Below are 22356 nucleotides of genomic sequence, written 5' to 3'. Positions count from 1 at the left end.
GCTATCCCTAGAACTTTTCCTGGGGAAAACTATCTCAGCAATTCAGCACTTAAGTGTGTTTTTGGTTTAGGTACTGGGAAAAAGAGACTTGGCTCCACATGACTGTTTCTCCCATGAACCAACTTTCAGTTTCACATCTGACTCTGTGGACAGTACTGATAACTGAATTAAAAAATTTGACATAAACTGAGGGAAAGTTCAGTTGTTATATTTGATAGTTTTCCAGTGAAACGCTAACATTTTTTAAACATCTCAAATAACATAACATTGGTATCTTTTCTCTTGTTCATTTTGATTGTATTAATTGTATTAGTACAATTAACTATGGATGATTTTACTTAAGCAATAAGCCAGCGTACAATTCCATTGGGTTTGATAGGAGTCTTTAGGAGGCTGCTGGCATAATAGAAAATAAAATATAATTTTTAATATTAAAAATTTTAAATGCCTATATGCAAAAAAATTCACAACAAGGTTCTCTCATCAGACTTAAAATCAGTGAAAGCTTTTCCACTTCAGTTTGGACAGTGATATACCTGGATTTGAGCTTTAAAACACCCTTTTGTTACAAATTGTGACCTGATAGGACAATCAAGACCAGTAGCATTCATGATAATAATGAATGCAACTCTGGAGCCTTTCGTTAAGGAAAACTGAGTGCATTAGAATCTAGAATTACTCACTTTGTACTGAGAATGTTCAGTGGCAATTTTGCCTTAGTAAAGCTATCGGAAGAGGCTTAAAAAGCTGATTTTAAAAAAATGGAAGAAATCAGTGGAGTTTTATTCCCCAAAAGACTCTTTAAATAGAAGGCTTGATTAAGTGAAAAACAGTTAATGGCTGGGAAAAAAAAAAAAAAAGCTTTGAAGAAAATACTGAGTCTATAATGAAAGAACTGGCAAGATCCAGAGAAATTTAACCTGTGAAAATCTTAAACAAAGAGCCATGGATAAATCAAGATCCCTCAATCAGCCTAGTAACACACACAAAAAAAACCCCAGAAGCTAAGCTACTAGTGGAGGAAAGGTCCGAAAGGCAGTTACATCTCTTCTTTTTCATTAAGCTAGAGGATCATTGTTTTGCTTGAGAAACATTTCAAAACATGTGTGTTTTACCCGTGATTTCTATGAGGACAAGAAATAGATGCGTCCAGTGTACAGACAGTCTGGCCACCAGAGAATGTCGGTAGCCTGTCTGGCTCAACACGTTCGCAGTTTAAGGACCGCTCATAATCGTGCATCTGCGGACTCATCCCCGGTTGCTTCATGTCAAAAGGTGGCGGAGGAAATGTCCTGGCAAAGAGGTTGGAGGATCTAGCTTAGCGATGAAATTCTAACATGCAGATCAAGAGCTGGAAGTACAGGTTTCCAAACTAAATTATTCTGTAGCACTGTGAAACTTGCATTAAAAGATGTTTATAAGCAAAATATAAATATAATGTATTTCTATTAAGATAAAGCTATTCCAAAGACACACATACAGAAGTGCTTTCTTAAAGAAACAGCTGCAGTTCTTTGACCTCAAACCCTGTTTGAGCACAGTTAATGCACAGATTACTTAATATATCTCTTTGTATTGCTTTAATGTCTGAGGCTGTTGCAAAGGACGAAACTAAATGGATTTGCATCAACATTTCTTTTAAATAATTTTAAGTTTGACAAGCCATGCATTCAAAATTTGCAAAGGCCAGAAAATGAAAGAAATTTAGGAAACTAAGATTTCTTCTCATACTGGATTTGTTTCTAATCCCATCCTCCCACTTATTCTGCATAATTTCTCTCCATTAAAAAAAACAAAAAACCTAACTTAAGGTCACCATACAGAAATGCCATTATGTGAAACCATGTAAAAATGTTATTTCTTTCATAGATTAGTATTATCTCTACTGTACTATATAGCTGGCATTTCAGCCTGGTCCTTATGCAAAAGTTACAGCAATAAAATTTTGAAATTTAAATCTCTTTAAGGTCATTTTAAAAACACAGGCAATTTCCTACAAATAAAACCTTTGCCGTCATGGTCTGCAAAAAGTCCTGCTTAGATTTCAGTGAAGACTCATTACATGCCTACATAGGCTATTTTTGACAATAGACTTATTTAGTATAGACTGTAAATAGACTTGACATAAATAAGGCTGCTTCTTACCAATCCTACTATGTCTTAGCACATTGAAGAGACAGAACATTATAATTTTTTGCAAAACAAGCAGTATGAAGTTTTGCCTTATCCTTCCTAAGAAATAATTTTCATTTCTGCTGTTATAAAAGATTTATCCCAATATGAGAAAATTTACATGAGTCCTGTAATCTGATAATAATTTCCAATTTACTAAATTGCTGATCTGTACACCCTTCACATCCCTTTAAAATTGCTGTGCACTCAAATTATAAGCTACTCATACAGCCAGAGGAGGAATTCATAGTTTCTCATGGCATGTGCGGCCTACCGGTCTGTTCCCAAGCAGACTTTTTCACTCTACTTCTTCTCCATATATGTAAGCTAAATTCACATTTATTTGAAAGTTTCTGACACAGTTGGCACCATAAAGGTGGAGATATTTGTAACTGATGTCCATTTTAGGACCTCTTTACCTCCTTGTCAGATAGATATAAAGAAGTCTCAGTGAAAATATGAGTCTGTTCTACGAGTTCTACGATGGAGATCTGCATCCTACAAACATATTGTATGAAGGACACTTTCAGCTTGCAGGAATCTTGCATCTCCCATCAAATCAATGGGATTTGGGCCATCAGCTTCAAAAAGACCACGATTTCATCTATAGGCTCTGTATTTTTTCAAACCTAAGCTGCAGTTGACCGGATCCTGTTTCAGAATCAGTTCTATATCAGCACTGGTTCTTGAGCTACCTTGCTCCCCTATTTAGTAGTTTGGTGAACTAAGCAAGTGATGCCTGTCTTCCCACTGCAGCAACATGGGCTTGTTTAAGACATAGTTTCAAGTTAAAATAAATGTTAAAGAAAAACTTCCCTGGGAAGATAAAAGATATTGTTTTCTATTCTTTGCTGTCAAGGAAAAAAGCTGCTTTTTCATCCCTTTCTAGAAGCTTATAATATGATTGGCAAAGTATCAGGAATAATAAGACAACTGGTGACGTAAACCCCAGGAGGAACAGAGCAGCTTTTGTTCTGAACTCTCATCAAAATCTTGGAAATCTTACAATGGGAAATGTTGCTGGAATGTAGGTTCTTATCCTGAGTTCTTACATGTTGGACTTGTGATTTCTGAAATCTCTAACTTGCTTCAATAATTATAGCAGACTGTCAAATTTTCTGTCTGTAGCTGAAATAGCTATATAGTTAAATATTTAAAATGCTCTTGACACAAAAAAAGTCATTCTCTATTAATGTAGCATTATTCTTGTTGTCCCACTGGAGTTACTAGCTATTTTGATTGTTAATGCAATAACCTCTATAAAGTATGCAATAAATGATGCAACTATGAATACTATAGAACAAATAACTAAAAACAAAAGCATAGCTTAAAGCACTATAAACATGAAGATCATACTTCCTAGAATGGATATTAAATGTAATGTTAAACGTAAAAAGCCTTGTGTAGATAAAAAAAATAAGGTTGTATAGTCAAGATTACCAAATCAGAAAAAGCAAAACTTACGGCTCAAAAAGCAATATTATATCTACCATTTAGACAAGCTATATGAGTTATCTTAAGCATTTTAAAAATGTACAGTAATGACTTTATAAGAAAAGAAACAGAAATAGAAAACAGTACCATTGGTCCAAACCCTCCAAGCACTTGATGCAAAAAGAAGGCTTTGCGAACCGTATAGATGCTTCTGCAAAACTCAGAATTCTACAGAATATTTCAGTTATGTAAGCATCAGTGTAGTCTTTTGAATTTAATCTCTTTTTTAAATGAGAAAGAAAAACAGAAAGATTTGTTTGTGGAGTTTGTATTAGTTGAATACTTCACTGTGCAAGTCCTCTCCTCAAATCTCTTTAAGTGTGCATTGTCATGTAATTCAAGTTTTCTGGACTTGAGTTACTTCCTTCTAATTAGTCTAGTAGCTTAAAGGAGAGCAGACACTCCATAAAAACTACTTGAACTGCTGTGTTCTCATTCACACCGCATCCACTCATGTATGACTCTAAGATTTCTGGGACATATGTCACAGTTAGCTACGAAGTAAGGTGGATTGCGTGAGAATGTGTATACTCTGCGACCACACTGAAGGAACTGTAATTACAAGTAGCAACCCAGTCAGGCTGCAAGCCAAATTAAGGAAAGCACTAGTTATTATTCCAGTTAGCTTTGCAATAAAAACATACTTACTGCTGAAAAGGAGCCTAAACAAATGGATCAATTAAATTATTCACATCTTCTGTAGTTTCCACCAAAGTAAAAAAGAAGAGCCTAGAGCTCAAAATACGTTACGTCCACTATAGATGTGTAGTGTGGTCCAGCGCATTCCTAGGTTGGAGTTCTTATACAGTGAGAAGACTAAGGTTCAATGTGTTCCTATAAGACGGTATGTCTACTAGCCTTTCTAAAAACAGAGGCAAAAAAGCAGCATCTAGGAAAGGGGAAATGCTATCACAAAAATTTATCTGACAGTGAGCTGTTTGCATGAAATTTGCTTCTACCACTGTTTAGAGAAACAAGACTTATGCATATTTGAAATATAAATTTCACCAAGAAATATTCACCTCAACAGGTAAGCCCAAACTGACTTTAATAGAAAGTCAAAGGCAAACACAGTAAAGCCTGGAGGTAAGAAGCAGAAAACATACTGGAGTAGGGTTCAGGAACCTTGGGATCAATTGATGTCACCACCTGCCTTTTGATTAAGCCAATGAACTAAAGATATTCATCATAAACCACAGAAACAGGGGTGCCACCTGTGGCAGGTTGATGGCATTCTCTCTTCTCCTCTAATACCATGTTAAGACTTTATTATTAGAGATAAGCAAGATCTGTGGGTCTGGAATTGGTAAGGATCGGAAACTAGAAATTACTCACTGCAGTTTTCTCTCCCTTTCAAACCCATACCCTCACAAGGGAATAGACCTCCTCCTAGATAATAGAGTGAAGTTATTTAAAAATCAGAATGATTAGCTTATATGTTTATAAAATCCAGTTAATTCCTGGTTTGTTTTGTATTACCTAGGTTCTTGTAAAATATTGCTCAGATCTTTCCATTATAACTCTATTCTCTCATTTTCTATTTGAATTACAATCTCTTAAGTTAGAAATGTAAGATATGAGACACATCTCCCAACTGGTCATTTGCTGTATTCAAGTAGCAGCGTGTTCATAAAATGATCTTTGGTCATATGTAATATGAGCTTTCAAATAAAGCAACTCTCCCTTATGAAAGGTGCTTATAAATTCCACATACTAGGGGGTTCTTACAGACCTCTGAGAAATACCAACACAAAAAGGGCAATGCATTACATTAGAAGAGCCACATGGGAACATCACAACTAAAAGAAAACTTTGGTGGGTCCCAATTCTATATAAAATCCATTTAACAATATAGATATATTTACTAATTACTAGAAGTTAAAAAAAATAGTCTAACATGTATAGTTCCTTCTGCTTTCAGAATGAAATGCAAGTTGGAGGGTTTGTTTCAGGATGGAGGATTCAAGGGGTAGGAAGAGGGGAGCTGAGGTGTTGAGTAGTCAGTAGTAGGGAGATACTGCTTTGCAGAGTAATCATGTCAAATATAGCAAGAGAAAAAGGAAAATTACTCAAAATCTTGATTTCACTTGTTTTCATTCTATTCAGCCATACTTGCATCTGTAACACTGATTCACTAATTTCAGCTTTCTAGTTATTTTAGAAATGCTACAGTGATGCCAGATGGTATAGCTAAAAGTTTGCAGTTAAATACAGATAGAGTAACATTGTATAAATAAGAGTCAGTTAAACAGTTCCTCAAATTAACTGTTGCAGTTTAGCCCAAGGCGATAAAAAATCTTGACTGGGCCAGCAAACTTTCAAGTCCACATCCTGCCTATCTTCCTGCCCTAGGGAGCCTTTGTATAAGGCTCATTGTTACACAAAGCAGCTACTTCAGCCGAGGAACCACTTCAGGAATTTAAGCCTTATTTGAGAGTATTATTAGAAGTCACTGTTTTAATGTTTCTTAATTTTCAGCGTTTAAGAGATGCAGTTTATGGTCCAGTTCATTAAATTGAACTCTGAATGTGTTACTATCCAAGTCAAGACAATTTATCCTAAGCTGTAAAATGGACTTTCGCAGAGTGTGTATTAATTCATGCACTGAACATTTCACAAGCTCATGTAACTTCCATTTAAAAATAATCTCTTTTCTTCTGCATCTAGTATTCATGAAACATTCTAAATATCACCATAAATACATAAGATCTGAATATTATTTGATATTAAATATTTACTTAAAGAAACTACTAAAGAGAGTATTTTTGTTACTCTGCACATTATTAATCACAATATACCAGAACTGGTTACAATTTTCACATAAGTGAATTACAAGTCGAGAACACTTACTACTTTCCCTGATCGTTTACTGCTTCTGGAAAAGCGGTGGTTAAACTTACACACAGCAGTTAGCCTGGATGATTGACATAGAGTTCTAAATTTCTGTGTCAACTTAATGCCCCTTGCAAATCCTCATTCTATAAAGCCTTACTTTGTTTATTGGTCCTTGCTATTTTTGAATTCATTCATATATTTGAGGGAATATCCCACGTTTCTTTGTGAGGAGGATCCTCAGAATTTTCCCCTAATCAACTGATAAGGAACAGCTGCAGACAGCTGTAGAAGGGCACTATTAATACTGAAGTCATTTAGTTTGGATGCATAATGCAAAAAAGGTGAGCTTCTGCCTAAGCTTAAACTTACTACCCCTAGCTTGTTAGCTTATTCTAGGTGCCTTCTAAATTCCAAATAAAGACTTTCCTGCTTTCATTACAGGGATTCTATACTAAAACCAAAATATAAACCAAGTAAAGGAGGTAATATAGTCCTATCTATGAATTCATGGCTAATAAAGCCTTTTCCACCTTAATCCGTCAGAGAATCATTCTTCATCAGTGGGTTAGAAGTTTACTGTAGAAATCCATACACTTAATGATTTGAGGATTCTAATTTTCTAGACCTACATATGCGATTAATGTTCAGAAGTGTATTTCATTAAATCTTCAAACCAATGCAAACCACTGGAACACCATCCTCTACACGTTTAGTTCTCTTCCTGTGTATCTTCAGGGACATTCAGTCAGGTTAATTAATTTGTTCCCCATTTGTTCCCCATGTCCAAAACTCTCCTTCAGGGTCTTTTGAATGACGGACCATTTCATCCTGTGTGATCTCAACTTCCCTTGATGACAGCCCTATCCTACTGGAACTATGAAACTGTCAACATCAGGAGCAAAATTTAGGTGTGCAGAAGAGAAAATTGGCTCAGCAGCTATCCCACAAACTCTCTCGGTAGAGGTCAACAACCTCAGCATTTTTGGAGCAAACTGCAAACTCACTATTTCCATCAACCTGCCCAAAATAACACCACCAAAAAGGTCTTGCTGGCTGGAAGGAAATGAAAAATACTGTGAACATGTTATAGTTTCAGAAAATAAGTAGATAGTACCATGACAGACATCAAACAAGACAACTGATTGCCTTGATTTAGTAGAGGCAGAAGGTGCGCATGGTCAGTCTTTGGGGAGTAACGCCTTGTAGTAAATGTGAGACGGTTAATATAAGGCAACTTTGCCTCCATGAAAGGAGGGCAAGCAGCTCAGACTAACAGTTTCTCCATTGCATGTGGGCACAGTATTGTCACAGTCAATGTAAGGTAATTTGAGGTCATCTTTATCAACAGATCAAAACCAGAAAATTTTTTCAAATACAACTAATTTAAGAAACATCAACTTATCATATATATTTCATAATTCTACTTGTATAATATAAGATTATCAATACTCAAGGTTATCTTGGATTCAAGTACACACAACATCATCTTCCTTTTAAAAGGCATTAAGCGGATGCAGTGGCTGTTAAATGACTTGCCTAAAGTTATCCAGCACATGAAAAGTAGAGCCAGGAATAAAACCCTGGAGTCCCAACTGACAAGTTATATGTAACAAGGATTAGAGCAAAGTTCTTCTTTCTGTAAGTTAACATGTTGTGTTTTATGTCAACAGAAATATGGTAATTGCCACGCTGTGTTAGACTCTAGCACGTATTACCCAGTATTCTTCCTTCAAAAGTGGTCAGAATTAAACAGGTGAAAATATTACAGGGAAAAATATTTTCATGTAGTAGTTCTGATTTTCCCATATTTTATATCAGAGAAGCTTAACCTGAAGTCCACAGGCCATCCACCAGGACAGTTCAATGATCTATAGGCAACTCTGGCAGCCTTTTTTACCTGAAGATCACTCAAGAGTATACAGTGAGCATATTACAGGCAAGATGAGTTCTTCCAGCAGTGGCAGCCTTCTCCTGGATACCAATTTTCTCCCTTTTTACCCAGAAGACCTCTAATATGACTTGCTGATATTGATGGGAAGCTAAGGAGAAGTGGGCAGCCAGGAGCAGCCACTACTGTACCAGAACAATTCATCCAGGTCCCTATGAATTCTTTGGAGGGCAAGCAGAAACAGGCAGCATGAATGATTTTGGCAGTGGCAATACGCTCATGACTACCTTCCTGCAGCAGCTTGAAAAAACATTGGGACCTACACTCACTATATAGTGTATCTGCAGCAAAGCCAAATGCTTTCCAGAAGCATGGAGCCTACCAAATACATACCATAGAGCTGCTCTACACATCCACAGGAAATCAAGCAGATCCAATGGGGCTGTGCATGTACTGTACGTCTAGTCACGCAGCAGCCTCCATGGTACTGGTCCTCAGGCATACTGGCTGTGTGACTTGCTCAGCCAAAAGACCAACAGGGCACCACTATTTTAAAGTCATTATTTTTGTTTTGTAAAATTAGAAGAAACTAAGCTTCTGCTCTGTTTTCTCTAGACCATTCATTATTTTATACATTTAGTCCCCTGTCATTCATGTTCATTCAAAAACTAACTTTTTTTCCCATGCACTTGCCCTGAAACAGTCCCATTACCCTGCTCTGGATACCTCCCCTGATAGGGACTACCAAAGATATATTTTGCTGATTTCAAAATGTACTCTATGTACTGTATTTTCACTCATTTTCATAAAAGTAAAAACGCACTCAAAGAGTTTGATTCTGTATCACCTTACTGTTCATAAATCAATTTAGTGCAAAGTTGGTATAAGGCATTACTATTCTTATGAAATAGTATTTTATATTCATTCTTTACTGATATAAATGATAGTATCAAGTAAACAGAAAAAGAGAATCAGACCTAGGAAAATGTGAGCATATTAATTAAAACATACTGACTATCCCTTACTAAATTATACATTTCTAAATCTTTTAGAAGCATGCCTTTTAAAATAGGTCAGGGGATTTGCAGTTGCCTACAGACCTTTTCATTTCTAGGTCACTTGTTAAATCTACCCCAGGTCAGCACGGACTGAAAATTATTACTGTCTGGCAGTTGTTTTGTAGTCTACATAAAATGAATTAGTGGTTTCACTCTACTTCCTAATGGACAAGTGGCCCCATCTTACACTTCGATCTAAAGGGCATCCTGTTGACTACTGCAGGAGAAAGAACTAAACAGATTCTTTCTATCTCTGTAGGTAGGTCCTCCTGGTTAGGAACTGGACTGGTGGGACACTCAAAGCTATTACAGCACTACTCTACAAAAAATAAAGCCCTCCAGGTCTGCAATTCCTGTAATCAGAACAGATAAAATGCTATTCTGGTGAGCTGTTATGGTGATAATTTTGGTTCTCTGTGGATCTTTATCATGTGGTGAGGAAGTAAGTGGGGTAAATGCTACATGTTGCCCACTGTTACTATTAAAAAGAGAGCCCCCTCATGCACATTTCACAGTTAAAAGGCCAGAGAATGTGTGTGTGTATGGATATACATATGCAAGAAACCAGAGGAATAACAAGCAAAGATTTCTTTTTTAATAGTAATAGAAGGAAAACTGTTACATGGGATAAAATTATATGAAAGGTATTTTAATAATAACATGTTGGACAAACAGGTAAAGATTTAACAGCTAGAAACAGCTAGATCCTATTTAACAGCTAGAGACAGAAATTATAATGTGATCCATATTTGACTTTTCCTCATTATTTTCTGCTTGCACTAGGAATAAAACAGATTTTCCTCTCTTAAGAGCCACAGTCTCACATTTTCACAAGCATTATATTCTTTTCTTTTTAGAGCAGACATAAGCACAAAAGCGCCAACATGTATTATTAAACAACTTTGGACCTGTCTATTATTATTTATAATACTTCTCACAGAAATGAAGTCCAGGATCTTCTCTACTTTCCCTTGTCTTTTTTCCTTGGCTGACAGATATGTCCCTGTGAAACTGGTACAGTCCCTGTCCTTATTGAGCAATGACAAATTTCCCCTAAGGTCCCCATTTCTCTCTGCATTCTCATTTGTCATTCAGCTCAGCCTTCAACAATTCAAAACAAACCTGCTCCTTTACTGAGAAATCTTCACCTCTTCCTACCCATCAGGATGAGGTTGCTTTTCTATGAGTTTTGTAGCAACTGAAAATAAAAAAGAATGACTATCAACTTCATCTGTCACCATCTTTTCCTGCCATTGCCCCTCAATGTCCCTACTGTCTCTCTCCTATCTGTTTGCTGCTTCTGAACTTCTTACTGTTCATTTTTCCTTCTTTGCTCTCCCTTGTTCTCTTCACTGTTTAACCTTAGTTACCCCAGTGAAGCCCTCATTCCACAAAAAAAACTGTTAGCTTCAAGCTGAGTTTACCAAGCAGAACAATGTCAGGATCCAGGTTTTGCTCAGTTCACGCTGCACTGTATAATTTTTCTGAAAAGCCAGATGCTTGAGTTCGACTGGCTCCTAGGGAGATCCCATGTGTGTTACCAGCACCTGCAAGTAAATAAGGAAGCTGATATTGATCTCTCTTGTATCCCATGGATGATATTTTCTCATTGACAAGCTATTCTGGGATCATTGTACAAAGGATTTGATTACATTATTACATGTACAAGCATTGTATATATAGTTTATCTTCTTTTTACATTCTCCATTTCCCTTTTATACCTTACCACTAATTTAACTGCCTTTTTAGTTTTACTCTATGGACTCGCTCACAAGCTAAAGAAAGGGATGTAATTAAACAAATTAAACAAAAATGCATAGCATAAAAGTTATACAAATGCATAGACTTTGTGATCATCAGTTACAAGGCACATTTTAATTCTCACAGACTTTGCAGCTGTCAAGGGAGCAGAACTTCAGATCAGAACCTAGTATAACAGAGCTGGACCACTGAACAAGTCCAAACAATCTGTCATAGCAGACAACTGTATCATATGCTTCATCTTAAAATTCTTTTCTATTGGGAAAAAGTTTCCAAAGTTTTTCCTCTCACAGTTAAAACTTTTTCATCCTTATACAAAATGTAGTCACCATGCTATTACATCCACTCATTTGTGTGCTAATACCAGCTCAATTATTTCTCTTCCTTTTCAGATGTGTGCTATCCTGTTCCTTTGCCCCTTTCAACATTCATTTTGTGAACTAAGGAAAAAAAGCTCTTTCAGTCTCCTCTTGCAAGAGCAGCTCTTCATTCCACACTTCACCCCAATAGTCCTTGTTTGCACCTATTCCATTTGAATTCATTTATCTTATTAAGAATTGTAAAAAGTATTTCAGAAGACACTTTTCCAGTGCTCAGGATGACAGCAACAGTACTCCTTCTCTCTTCTGGAATACCCTACTTTTGATGTTCAAGAAGCGAGGACATCTTTTTCTCAGCTGTATGGAGTTGGTGGTTCCAAGTCACCTCCAACTGAGTAACATATTTATGTTTTTCTCCCTTCTGTCATGTCTGAGGATATCCCCATTTTTAACAGTGACGCCTTATTTTGTACTATTAGCAAATTTCCGGAGCTTGCTACTTTTGAACCCAAGGTTAATAGAAAATACTAAATACAACTGATTCCAACACCAAACCTTGAAGAGCTCTTTTGATTGCCTTCTTGCAACCTACTATTTCCCTTTCAGTGTCATTATTTTAATTTCCTCTTTATAAACTTCCTCATTCCCATTAGAAATATTGTCTTAATCCCACAGACTCTAACTTAACAAGCTAAGCTATTAAACACCACAGTGGCATCATATCAAATGCTTTACTTGTCCAAAAAAGTGGAATCTACTACATTTCTTTTGCCTAGAAAATGAGTTAGCAAACGAAGCTGTTAATTAGTCTACAGTACTACAATATACCTTCAGTAAATTCAACTTCTCTTTTGTTTCATTTTCCATTTACATCCACATCTTTAAATATTCTTCCCTCCAAATGATGTTCTAAAGCTTCACATGCTAGTGAGACAACTAATGCAGTAATAGCCCATAGTATTCTTTTTAAATGCATGTCCTGCATTTACTATTCAACAGTCACATGACTTTGCCCTGATTTTGACAGATTTATTAAAGCTGACTGTTACACGGCTTCTCACTTAACACAGTTCTTTCCGAATTTGATGGCACTGATGTGATCCTTCTGACTTGATCATATCGTGCTTCTTGAGCTTTGCTTCCACATCCAATACAGCAGTTTCTATTTCTATAGCGCCATCTTCATATTAGGTAGCCTTGCCTTTGTCCCCTTGCTTAATACCTCCGTGCTTTTTGATTAGTGACAAAAATGTGTATTTAAATTTTTCCCTCTGCTGTATTACACTACTGCTTCAACTAGACTTGGATCCTTTGTAGCTCTGTAACCAAACAGCACAGGAGGATTGACAGACTACTTCATGGAAAATAAGTTCCACATTTCACTAAAATAAATTCACAAATCTTTCTAAGAGTGACTCTTAAGATGCTTGTTAAAAACACAAATTAAGTATTTTCTAATCCCTAAGTGCATTTTGACCAAATCGCAGGTACTGAAAAGTCTCTTTCCAAATTCAGTAAAATGCTGAACATTTTGCATTGAACACACAAACTATAGATGCTATAGTAAAGTGGTTTGTTAGTTTGGTTTCAGTTTTAAACCACACAACAGTCAATCCTTCCCAAGAGATTGTATTTTGGTGGAATAACTGTTATCAAGCAACTTTGCTTTAACATCTTCTTTGCTTAGAAAAGAAGAGGGAATAAAAAACACAGCTTTCAAACCACAGAGCAGCCGTTGAAAACTTAAAACCACAATACCCAAGAACAGAGTGAGCCTATGATTACCTAACACAAAATGTGGTTTAAACTGGGCATCATACCAAGTTTTTCACAGAAACCCAAGGGGAAAAGGGAGTAAAAGTATCCATGGTTACAGTGACCCTTGCTTGGCACCTGAAGAGATCTTTCTAGAAAAAGGCAGGTAGAAACATTTATCAGGGTCCTCAGAAGTAGCAAGGCTTCTTCCTGTTTTTATAAGTTAAAAAAAAAATAAAATAGCACTTAGTACAGACAGTCCTGAACACGACTGTAACCTAGAAATATTTTTAGAATTCCCCTCTTGTATGTTTTTCACAATTTCACTCAGAACTGAAAAATAACCTCAGAATTAAAGACTTGTCTATTTAAAATAATGGCAAATTCCTAGAATAACAAATTAATTTCTGAAATGACTATTTCAAGACTGAACTCATGAATGAAGGAGCAGGATCGTAGGCTGCAATCTTTTTTTAATGGAAGAAGTTTGAAGAGTAAATGCAGCTGAACGGGAGCCAGCTCTGCAAGGCAGCGAAGGCCCGGGCTCCCCCAGTTCTGCTCAGCTCTGCCTCAGAGGGCAGGGATGGAGCTAAACACGGCCCACAGTTCACTTCACTGGCATTTTTTCTCGCTTCTCCACTGAAACTTATTCACCCGTTCTCTGTTTATATGCGTGTTTGAAGAAGATTTTTTTTAAACTGTGCTGATATACTTAGGCATAACAAAGCATGAACAGCCATGCACACATGGACAAATATTCGTGACAAATATTTTTCTAGATGCCTCTTCTATATGTTCAATAACTTGGTGAGACAGTAAAAACAGAGTTGAAAAGAGAGTTCTGATGATAAGTTCCTCTCTCCCTGGCAGGGAGGAGTGCAGCTATTTCCCATTAAGATGATGTACAAGCCAAATGCAGGTCTCCTTCTTGTGAAAAAGGAAAAGAGAGGAAGAGATTTGTAATGCCCTGTAATTTTCTATGATGCTCACCTTCCGTTTTGTATTTCCCTTCAGGATTCTGCCTCAGCCTCTGTTGTGGAGATAATTGCTCCACAGATAGCAATAACAGATCTATGTTGCTGAATCACCCAGACGGATAGATTTGATCTGGATCAGGCATTAGCACCCTATCACATTCCTGTCAAATCAGCCAGAGCACACACTGCGATGTTTGGAATGGCTTCATTCCTGCCATTATGGAATTATATGGATGATGCCTGCTTCAGCATGGAGTTTGCCCAAAGTTGCCTCCTCCACTTTTCTTAAATCAGTTGAACCAGCAGGCTGAAAGTTTAGCAAACTCAGTTGTAAGAGATTAGCTCTTTCTATCATGTGGCTGGAGCACTCTTGATGTGGTAAGACATACCTGAAAACTGTATTTACTTCCTCTTTAAACCAAAAAAAGAGGTTCAACACCCCAATCATCTCTCCAGGCAGCTCTCCTGCTTTTGTAGCGGCTGGTCACCTAATGACTGAGAAGAAGTCATACCTGTGACCTTGGTGATTATTTACAGAGTAGTCCCCTAATCCTACCTATGAACTTTTCAAAATAGCATTTACATCAGGGTCAGAAACATCCAGGAGTCTCACTACAACTGTACAAATTTTGCTTTCTGCAAAGAGCAACACAACACAACCCGTCAGCTCTAAGTAATAGTAGTGCGTAAGTATCATGCTCAGCTCTTGGTTAATTAATGAATAGAAAAAAGAACATAGCTGCCATAAATACTTCTGCAGCTCTGTATCAAGATCCTTATATTTGATTATAAATAATTGGATGTGGCCCTACATGTGTATTTACTCACTGTATTTAAGCAAGTACCACATATAGATGGTCATTGAGTTTTCAGCACTGAAAATCTGGCAACATTTAAAGGAGACTTTTTTGTTGTTTTGGAAATATTAAGTCATGTTTTCAACAGACATAATACTGATGAACAGTTACTGAGTAAAGGGTACAGATTTTAATACCTATGGAGGAAACACTGACTCAAAAATGTAAATCAGGCCTTAGGCCTGCACCTCCTGCAAGAAGAAAAGGCCATATCTCAAAGTCTGTCCAATGATGGCATATGCCAATCCTGGCTTCCAGCAGTACAAAAATGTTTGGAACTCTACAGTGAGTTTTGTGGGAGAACAGATCCAAAAGAAAGAAACACTGGAAACACATTGCTGAATTTGGTTGAGCTCCCTGTACTAGCTGAACAACAGATTTAGTCACCAATTTTGAGAGGAAGCAAAGGCAGGAGCAATCCCTGGCATTCAGATTCAAGAATAACTATCCAAACTGAGGTTCAGTACCCATACACACAGGCTTTTCTTCAAGATTGTTGGAACAAAACTAAATCATTTGTGAGCTTCAAACTGCTGAACTGAGCTAAACAGGAAGAGTTTTTATTTCTAACTCTGCTTTCAGTGCCTCTTTTTAGACACAAAACAAGTGGGAAAATGAGCTAAATAAATTATTTCAGCCAGTTCAGAACATGTGAAAAATCAATACCTATCACTGCATCCAAAGAAAGGAATTAAAAGAAATGTGTGAAAATTATAAAGAAAACATGGCACATGCTAGCACACTTTGCTATACCTTGAGCCCCAAATTCCAGAGACACTGTTTCAACCAAAGATCAATCAAAAACTGTCAGGCCAAAACGTAACATCAGAATGCTGTTTCCATTGTGTAGAGCAAATGGAAATGTATGCAAACCTAAGTGGATGTATTTTGATCCAGGTAACTCAGGGCACTGCTAGTAGTAGAGGCAGAAGGACATAGTCTGATGGACCTACTTCAAGTCGCAGAATAATCCAGGTTGGAAAGGACCTCTGGATTCCAAGCTCCATCAGGTTGCTCAGGGCCCCATCCAGTCTACTAGTCTTCGAATAGCTGTGTTCTGTTTCCACCAGTAGGAGAAGCAACGCACAGTCCCAGGTGTGTATATATATATATATATATATTAGAGTCTAAAAAACTGTGTACTAGGAAATCCTGATATTATGCTCCTACATACAGGTAAATGTGAATACAATGAACTGTATTTTCTAAATATATCCATGTGCTTTGAAAACAGGGATTTAGCATGCTTTTAGTATGGGTCCACACAGGCAAATACTGTCCCTACTAATCCAAACAAAACTGCAAACAAGTTTCTAATAGAATTTTGCAGAATAAAAAAACATTGTAAGAAACACATCTCTTAGCTAAACAGAAATATATCTGAATGCTAGGAAAGCCAGAATACTACTTGGCTATAGTAAAGAAATTACTTTTGATACAGTTAGGCAGGTTTTACTTTGTTTTCGTAATTCTGATCTGACCACAATTCTGGAAAAAAACTTTAACATGTCTCCTGAAGTGTTCTGCTATATAATCATCAAAGATAAACCCTTCAGCTTCAATGATATGCAAATGAAGACATGTTTGTTAAAAGGATTAACAAAGTTGTTCAAAGCATCTTTTTAGAGTCAGTCTAGTCTGCTTCCAAACAAACAATAAACTATCCACATGCAGTGAGATTTTCTAACCCATAAACATCACCAAATGGAGGAAGAAGATCAGAACCTTAATGAGTTTGGTCTCCTTTGAATTTTAGCTGATCAGTGTCACCAATAATTTCAACAGGCTCTAAAATAAGCACTTTCTATCTTCAAAGTGGCTTCCAAACATCAACCAATTAATCCCCACAACTCTCCTCTGAGGTAGGTAAGTAGGTATTGTTATCCCCGTTTTACAGTCGGATGAACACAGTCAGAAGGGTTAAGTGATTTGCCGGAGGCCACAGATGGAGGTGGGATTAAAACACAAGAGTGACTATGATTCCTTTTAGAGGACAGCACTTTTTTTTTCTGCTGAGATTTTTCTGTTCTGACATGAGACATCTTGGCCTTGTGGCAATACTTGAAGGAAACAGAATAAATTCTGCCTTGTTAAAAGCAGGAAGCCATAAAGGAATCTGTCTTTTATGCCAGTGTACATCACACTTTTTTTGCCTTATATTGATGTAAGGCTTTTACTTTAATTTTGTTCTAATATTCAAGTATCACTCCTTCCATGCAAGGACTTCTTCCTTTGCAGATTTTATTTTGCCTGTTTGCTTCCAAATCAGTAAGTCTCAGTGACACATTGCCCATAAGACAGGAGGACGCTGTCCTTCCAGGATCAGAGTAGCTGCTAGCTGGCTGGCTCCCCGGCGGCACAGGCAGGAGTACTTGAAGAAATGGAGAGATGGAGCTTTGAGAACCAAGAGCAGAGAAAGCCATTAACTGAAATCCAACTCTGATGAACTGTTTGCAACTATTCTAACAGGCGTAAGATTGATACCTTTCCCATTTCAGCAGAAGGATCAGATGGAAAAAGCAGTGTATATCCTGTTCCTCAATATGTATACAACTTAAGGCCACTTGAAGACCCATTTGTCATGAAGTCAATCCAGTGTATAGTAATCATTTGAGTTTCATAACGAAACCACCATCCTTTTCATCTAGTGGCCACCTAATCCACAGTACCAGTTCCCTAGGGTATTTCTGAGAATAAAACAATCCACTCCTCAAACCTAATGTCTCATGAATCCTGAGTACATTTTCTGTTATTCTTTCAAAAGACACTTCCCCTTTCTATCGCAAAGCCCACTTTCAGAAGCGTTCCAATACAGGAGTTGGCATGTACAGGGAAAAACAGTGAATATTTGAAAATTAATCACTCCCTACTAAATAGTACAGTACTTTTAGCCAGATTGCTAGTTACATATTTTTAAGACACAGTTATCCATCTGTCTTAAAAGGATAGCACCATTAATATTACAAAATAAGGAATAGTTTATTGATATAACATCATAATTATTACACTCTGGTGGCATTTATATATTACATAAATCAGGGATCATATCTCCTTTAGGTGCCACCCACAGACAATGGTGTCACCAACATTTTATCAGCTGGTAGTTTGCTTTGTTAAAGACACACATGAAGCCTTCAAATCAAGTAATTTAAAATAGATAAATAAAATGCAATTTGTTTTCTACTTCTGTGGACACAGAATCTATAGGTTATTTTTCCCTAGAAAGGGATAATACTTACACCAGAAAGGTATATTAGAGACAATTTTGCTCTTGCATGACCAGCACTTATGTCCCTTTTTAGAAGACGAAAAATAGGTTAATAATTCACAACCTGAGGAATTGTACACATAACAGTGTAAGAACACACAGGATTTTGTATCTCAGAACGCACATTTTCAGAAACAAAAATATATATCACATGGGTTAGGAAGGGTCTGGTTTTCACAGCAATTCTGTCACCAGAAAAACACGTAATGCAAAACATAAGCTTGAAAATTGCTATTTGCTAGCTCTATCTTAAGAAGATTTGTAGCTAACTCTCTGAATTACATGCTCTGCAGAAACAGCCCCCTTCTTTTATCACTTTGGAAATCATTAACTTGCACTCTACAGTCCTTTGTGCAACAAAGGAAGTTTTCACATGAGCTTTCTGCTAGGGGAGACAAAAGGGATTGTAGATAAAAAATAGCAGTGTGTAGTTTTAGAGGGTCTTCAGGCAAGCACATTTCAGTGACATCTCATCAGACAGAGTACCAGTCTCCAAATTTCCCACAACTCAGCACTACCATGCTTCAGGGCCAATCCATGGGATTAGATTATTCCTCAGATCCAAATTTCTTATGCTACCCATGAATACAAATAACTGTCTGAGTCGCTGCCCCCTATCTTGTTAACAAAATCAACTTCCACATAATACTCCTTGCTGTTACAGGTTTCTTTGTACCGTAAAATGGAGGTGTGATGGTAACACTTGCCTACTTGTGCTGTAATTATACCTTCAGTTCTGTGTCGATACTTGACATGTCAACGCACTCCATGCTGTCCACCCCAGTAAATGGCCAACCAGTCTTCAAATTTGTCCAATAGCTCTAGGCTGTTGGCCACAACTCATCTGCATTACAGGCATATTTTAATGTCCTGCACTGCGCAGATGGAGAAGGAGCAGTGTTTAACTTCTACGCTCCTCCCAGACCAGAATACATTCCCCCTAAAAAATACATCTGTCACCCATATGAATTTCTGGCAAGGTAGGATCTAATTTTCCAAAAGTTCATCTCCTCTGTATGCCACCACATGTACTGATCAGTTCTTTAGTACCTGTTCAACATGAGTATTTCTGAAAAACTGGTCCATATTTTTGCAAGTTCAGTAGACTGGAAAGCCTCTCAAAAAGCGTACCTTTGCTGAAAACTGCACAGCAATTCCCAGTACCATCAGCTTGGCATCTTCCATATGTGAAAAGGTGAAAGATGATTATACAAAAGTTATTGTACTGATCTCTATATAAAAATCCCTCGTCTCATTTTACTGCCCATCTGTCTGCCTGGTCATCTAACCTTGGGCTGCAAATTACTTTGGGCATGTATTTTCCCTTCTTTATATCTAGAGAGTAGTGAACAGATCAAAGGTTCTATAGCAAATATGGCAAGCATAGCAAAAATTACAATTTTGTCACATTTGTTTTTAAAGAAGTTCAACTGAGTAGAATTATGGTAACATAAGGCTATGATTAGTATCTTAAAACGAGGATTCAGTAGAGTACTTTTTATTTCTATATATTTTTAACATGGTATGCCTCCCAAATTTTCAAGATATAAACTCAAAGTAGCTAATGAATTTTCTGAAGACTATTAATTAATTCCTGAATTCTGATCAATTAAAATTTGCCTTTAAAGCAACTTATATGTGATATTACAGGTTTTCTAACAATATATGAGTAAAACTATCAAATTACGATGTAGTTAAAGTGCCTAATGACATTATAGATGTCTACCTTATATACCATATTTTTAAATTAAAAGAAAGATAAGCCGTGTTATTAATGATAACCAAACTCACACTCAGTGTAGTTAGTCAATGGAGACCATGATTTACATCATCTACATTTCTTCTCCAATGCAAAATATAAAGAAGTTCTAGTCCTAGTAGGGGAGCAGTAAGAGAGTGACTCTTGTCAAACACCTAGATATAATCTTTACATCTAAAAATGGTAGCTAACTCAGAGAATGTAAAGTGAGCTTTGCTGGCAACAGGGCCATTTAAGAAAAAAATTTTGACAAACTTCATCCCTTGAGGCTGCCAGGGTAATTTGAGCATATTGTTATTAAATAAAGAATGTCCTTTCCCTTTTTGTTTCCAGTACAAATTCCAAATGTAAAGAATAAATCCATAAAACTGAATCAGTTATCCCCAAATATAATTACTCACTATGGTATGAGTTGTGAAATCATGGGAAAAGCTCTTCTAATGAAAACCAGTGCAACCTTTTCTGCAAATTAGTTTACCTGCATGAATATCAAGAATACTGAGCCACTCCAGAGATAACTGTAAAGGAAGCTCATGATTCTGATTCTTTTTTTATTCTCTTTTTATATTAGGTTTGGTTTTCCCTTGCAAACCTATTTTACAATTGCTATTTTTATCCTACACTCACAATTTTAGGGTTTTGTTTTGTTTTTTTTTTAGAGTATCCTACTCCTGGAAGCAGGTCATTACTAAAAATGTTCACCTTTACATTTTAGAAAGCAATTTCCCCAAACTTGAGATTAAGGAGAAAGATGAGCAGCAATCCTAATGTTAGTGGGCAAATAAAGAACTCAATGTTTATTACTTTTAGATCTCATCGTAGTCCACTCCATCAATGCAGTCCACAATCATAAGACCTGGAACATGCCAATCCATGGTTTTTAATAAAGTTGGCAGCACCATTATTTTGCCAGTGTTTTATTTTCTGCCTGTTTCCTGTTGTTTTCTTAACACTTACACATCTTGTGATGTTCTAAAGCTCTTTGGAGCAATGAACCATCATCACATCTCACACAAGCTCACGAAGCACCTGCAGCTCCTCATCCAAAACCATAGCCACCAGAGGAGCTCGGCAGGCTACCTGCAACCCCCTCACCTTGCAGACCACGAGAGGTCTGCTGAACCTCTCATCTCTCCGCAAGGATCGTCACCTCACTTCCCGCCTCTCCCAGTACGCCCTCTCCTCAGCAGGGACGAGCAACAGCTATGGGGACTGAGTTGAGTGTATTTTGAAGGGCGTGCAAGGCCTCTGCTCTGCCTCCTCCATCATGGTTGCTGGACCATACAGCAAAGTGACTGCACTCCACAGCCGGCCGGGGCACCCACCGCACCGCAGGGCCCAGCAGTCCCGGTCAAAGAGGGTGTCCCGGCGGCCTGGAGCAGCACGTTAATAAGAGGGTGGTAAATGCCCCCGCGAGGAGCGCAGCCCCGCCGGGCGCCGGGGCAAGCGCAGCTCCGCGGCCCGCAGCCGCAGACAAAGGGCGGCCGAGGCGGCGGCCCGGAGCCCGGCGGCCGGGCGACACCCGCCGGGGAGGAGCCAGGCGCGGGCTGCCCCGGGGGCGGGGGGCACCGGGGGAACTTATAAGAGCCGCGTCCCGCCACCAGCGCCGGGGCGTGCGCTTGGTGCAGCTGCGAGCCACGGCGCTCGGGGAGGAGCGGCGCGGCGGCAACTGCGGAGCCCGGACCGTTAGATGGCTCAGAGCATGGACAGCCTCGACAGCCTGGATGTAAGTGGCCCCGCGGGCAGCCGCGCCTCGCTGCCCGCCGCGCTGCCCCATGTGCGCGCTGTTTGCAAACAAACGTGCCCTCGGCGGGGACGGCGCGCAGCGGCCCGCCGGGGCCCGAGCCGCGGGCAGGGGCCGCGCGTCCGGCGCTGCGCCCCTGGGCGCTGCCCGCTGCCCTGCCGCTGCCCAGCCCGCCTAACTGCTGGCGGCCGTGGGGCGCAATAGGGCAGGGTTTGGCCCCGGCCTCTTGCTGCTGCTCCGTCCTGCTGCAGCGCTGCCGACGCTGTTACAGCTGCACTCACTGCTGGATTGCAACCCCTTCCCTCCGGCTTTGCTGCTTTGCCCTCGGTTACAGTGACATATGCGGTGTCTTTGTGGGCTTGAATGTACCAGTTAGAGCCAAGGGAGTGATGGGCGGGGGGGACCGGCGAGGAAATCTGTGGCGACCTGAACGCAGGGAACGGCTGTAGCCCCGCGCCCGCAGCAGCG

General features: G+C 38.5%; 1 protein-coding gene and 1 long non-coding RNA gene across 5 annotated transcripts in view; one reads left to right on the top strand and one right to left on the bottom strand.

Annotated features, from left to right (window-relative positions):
- LOC112977109 overlaps positions 1-22356 on the bottom strand; it is a 180734-nt gene that overhangs the window by 106205 nt on the left and 52173 nt on the right. For 3 of the 4 annotated variants that reach the window (XR_003257334.1, XR_003257336.1, XR_003257337.1), the window contains exon 3: positions 10872-10994. This is a non-coding gene — a long non-coding RNA (uncharacterized LOC112977109). Of the gene's footprint in view, positions 1-10020; positions 10995-22356 lie in introns of those variants that run through there. The other variant, XR_003257333.1, reaches the window with a different exon arrangement.
- The window catches only part of CXCR4 (C-X-C motif chemokine receptor 4), a 3481-nt gene continuing 2888 nt past the window's right edge, over positions 21764-22356 (top strand). Inside the window, exon 1 of the mRNA XM_026089083.1 lies at positions 21764-21870. Within this exon, the coding sequence (XP_025944868.1) occupies positions 21835-21870 (36 nt within the window). The 5' untranslated portion in view covers positions 21764-21834. The remainder of the gene's footprint in view (positions 21871-22356) is intronic.

This window comes from Apteryx rowi, unplaced genomic scaffold (assembly GCF_003343035.1).
Source record: "Apteryx rowi isolate R43461 unplaced genomic scaffold, aptRow1 scaffold_8, whole genome shotgun sequence".
Lineage (NCBI taxonomy): Eukaryota > Metazoa > Chordata > Aves > Apterygiformes > Apterygidae > Apteryx > Apteryx rowi.
Note: the sequence above shows the minus strand (reverse complement) of the source record. Positions and strands in the feature narration are given on the sequence as shown.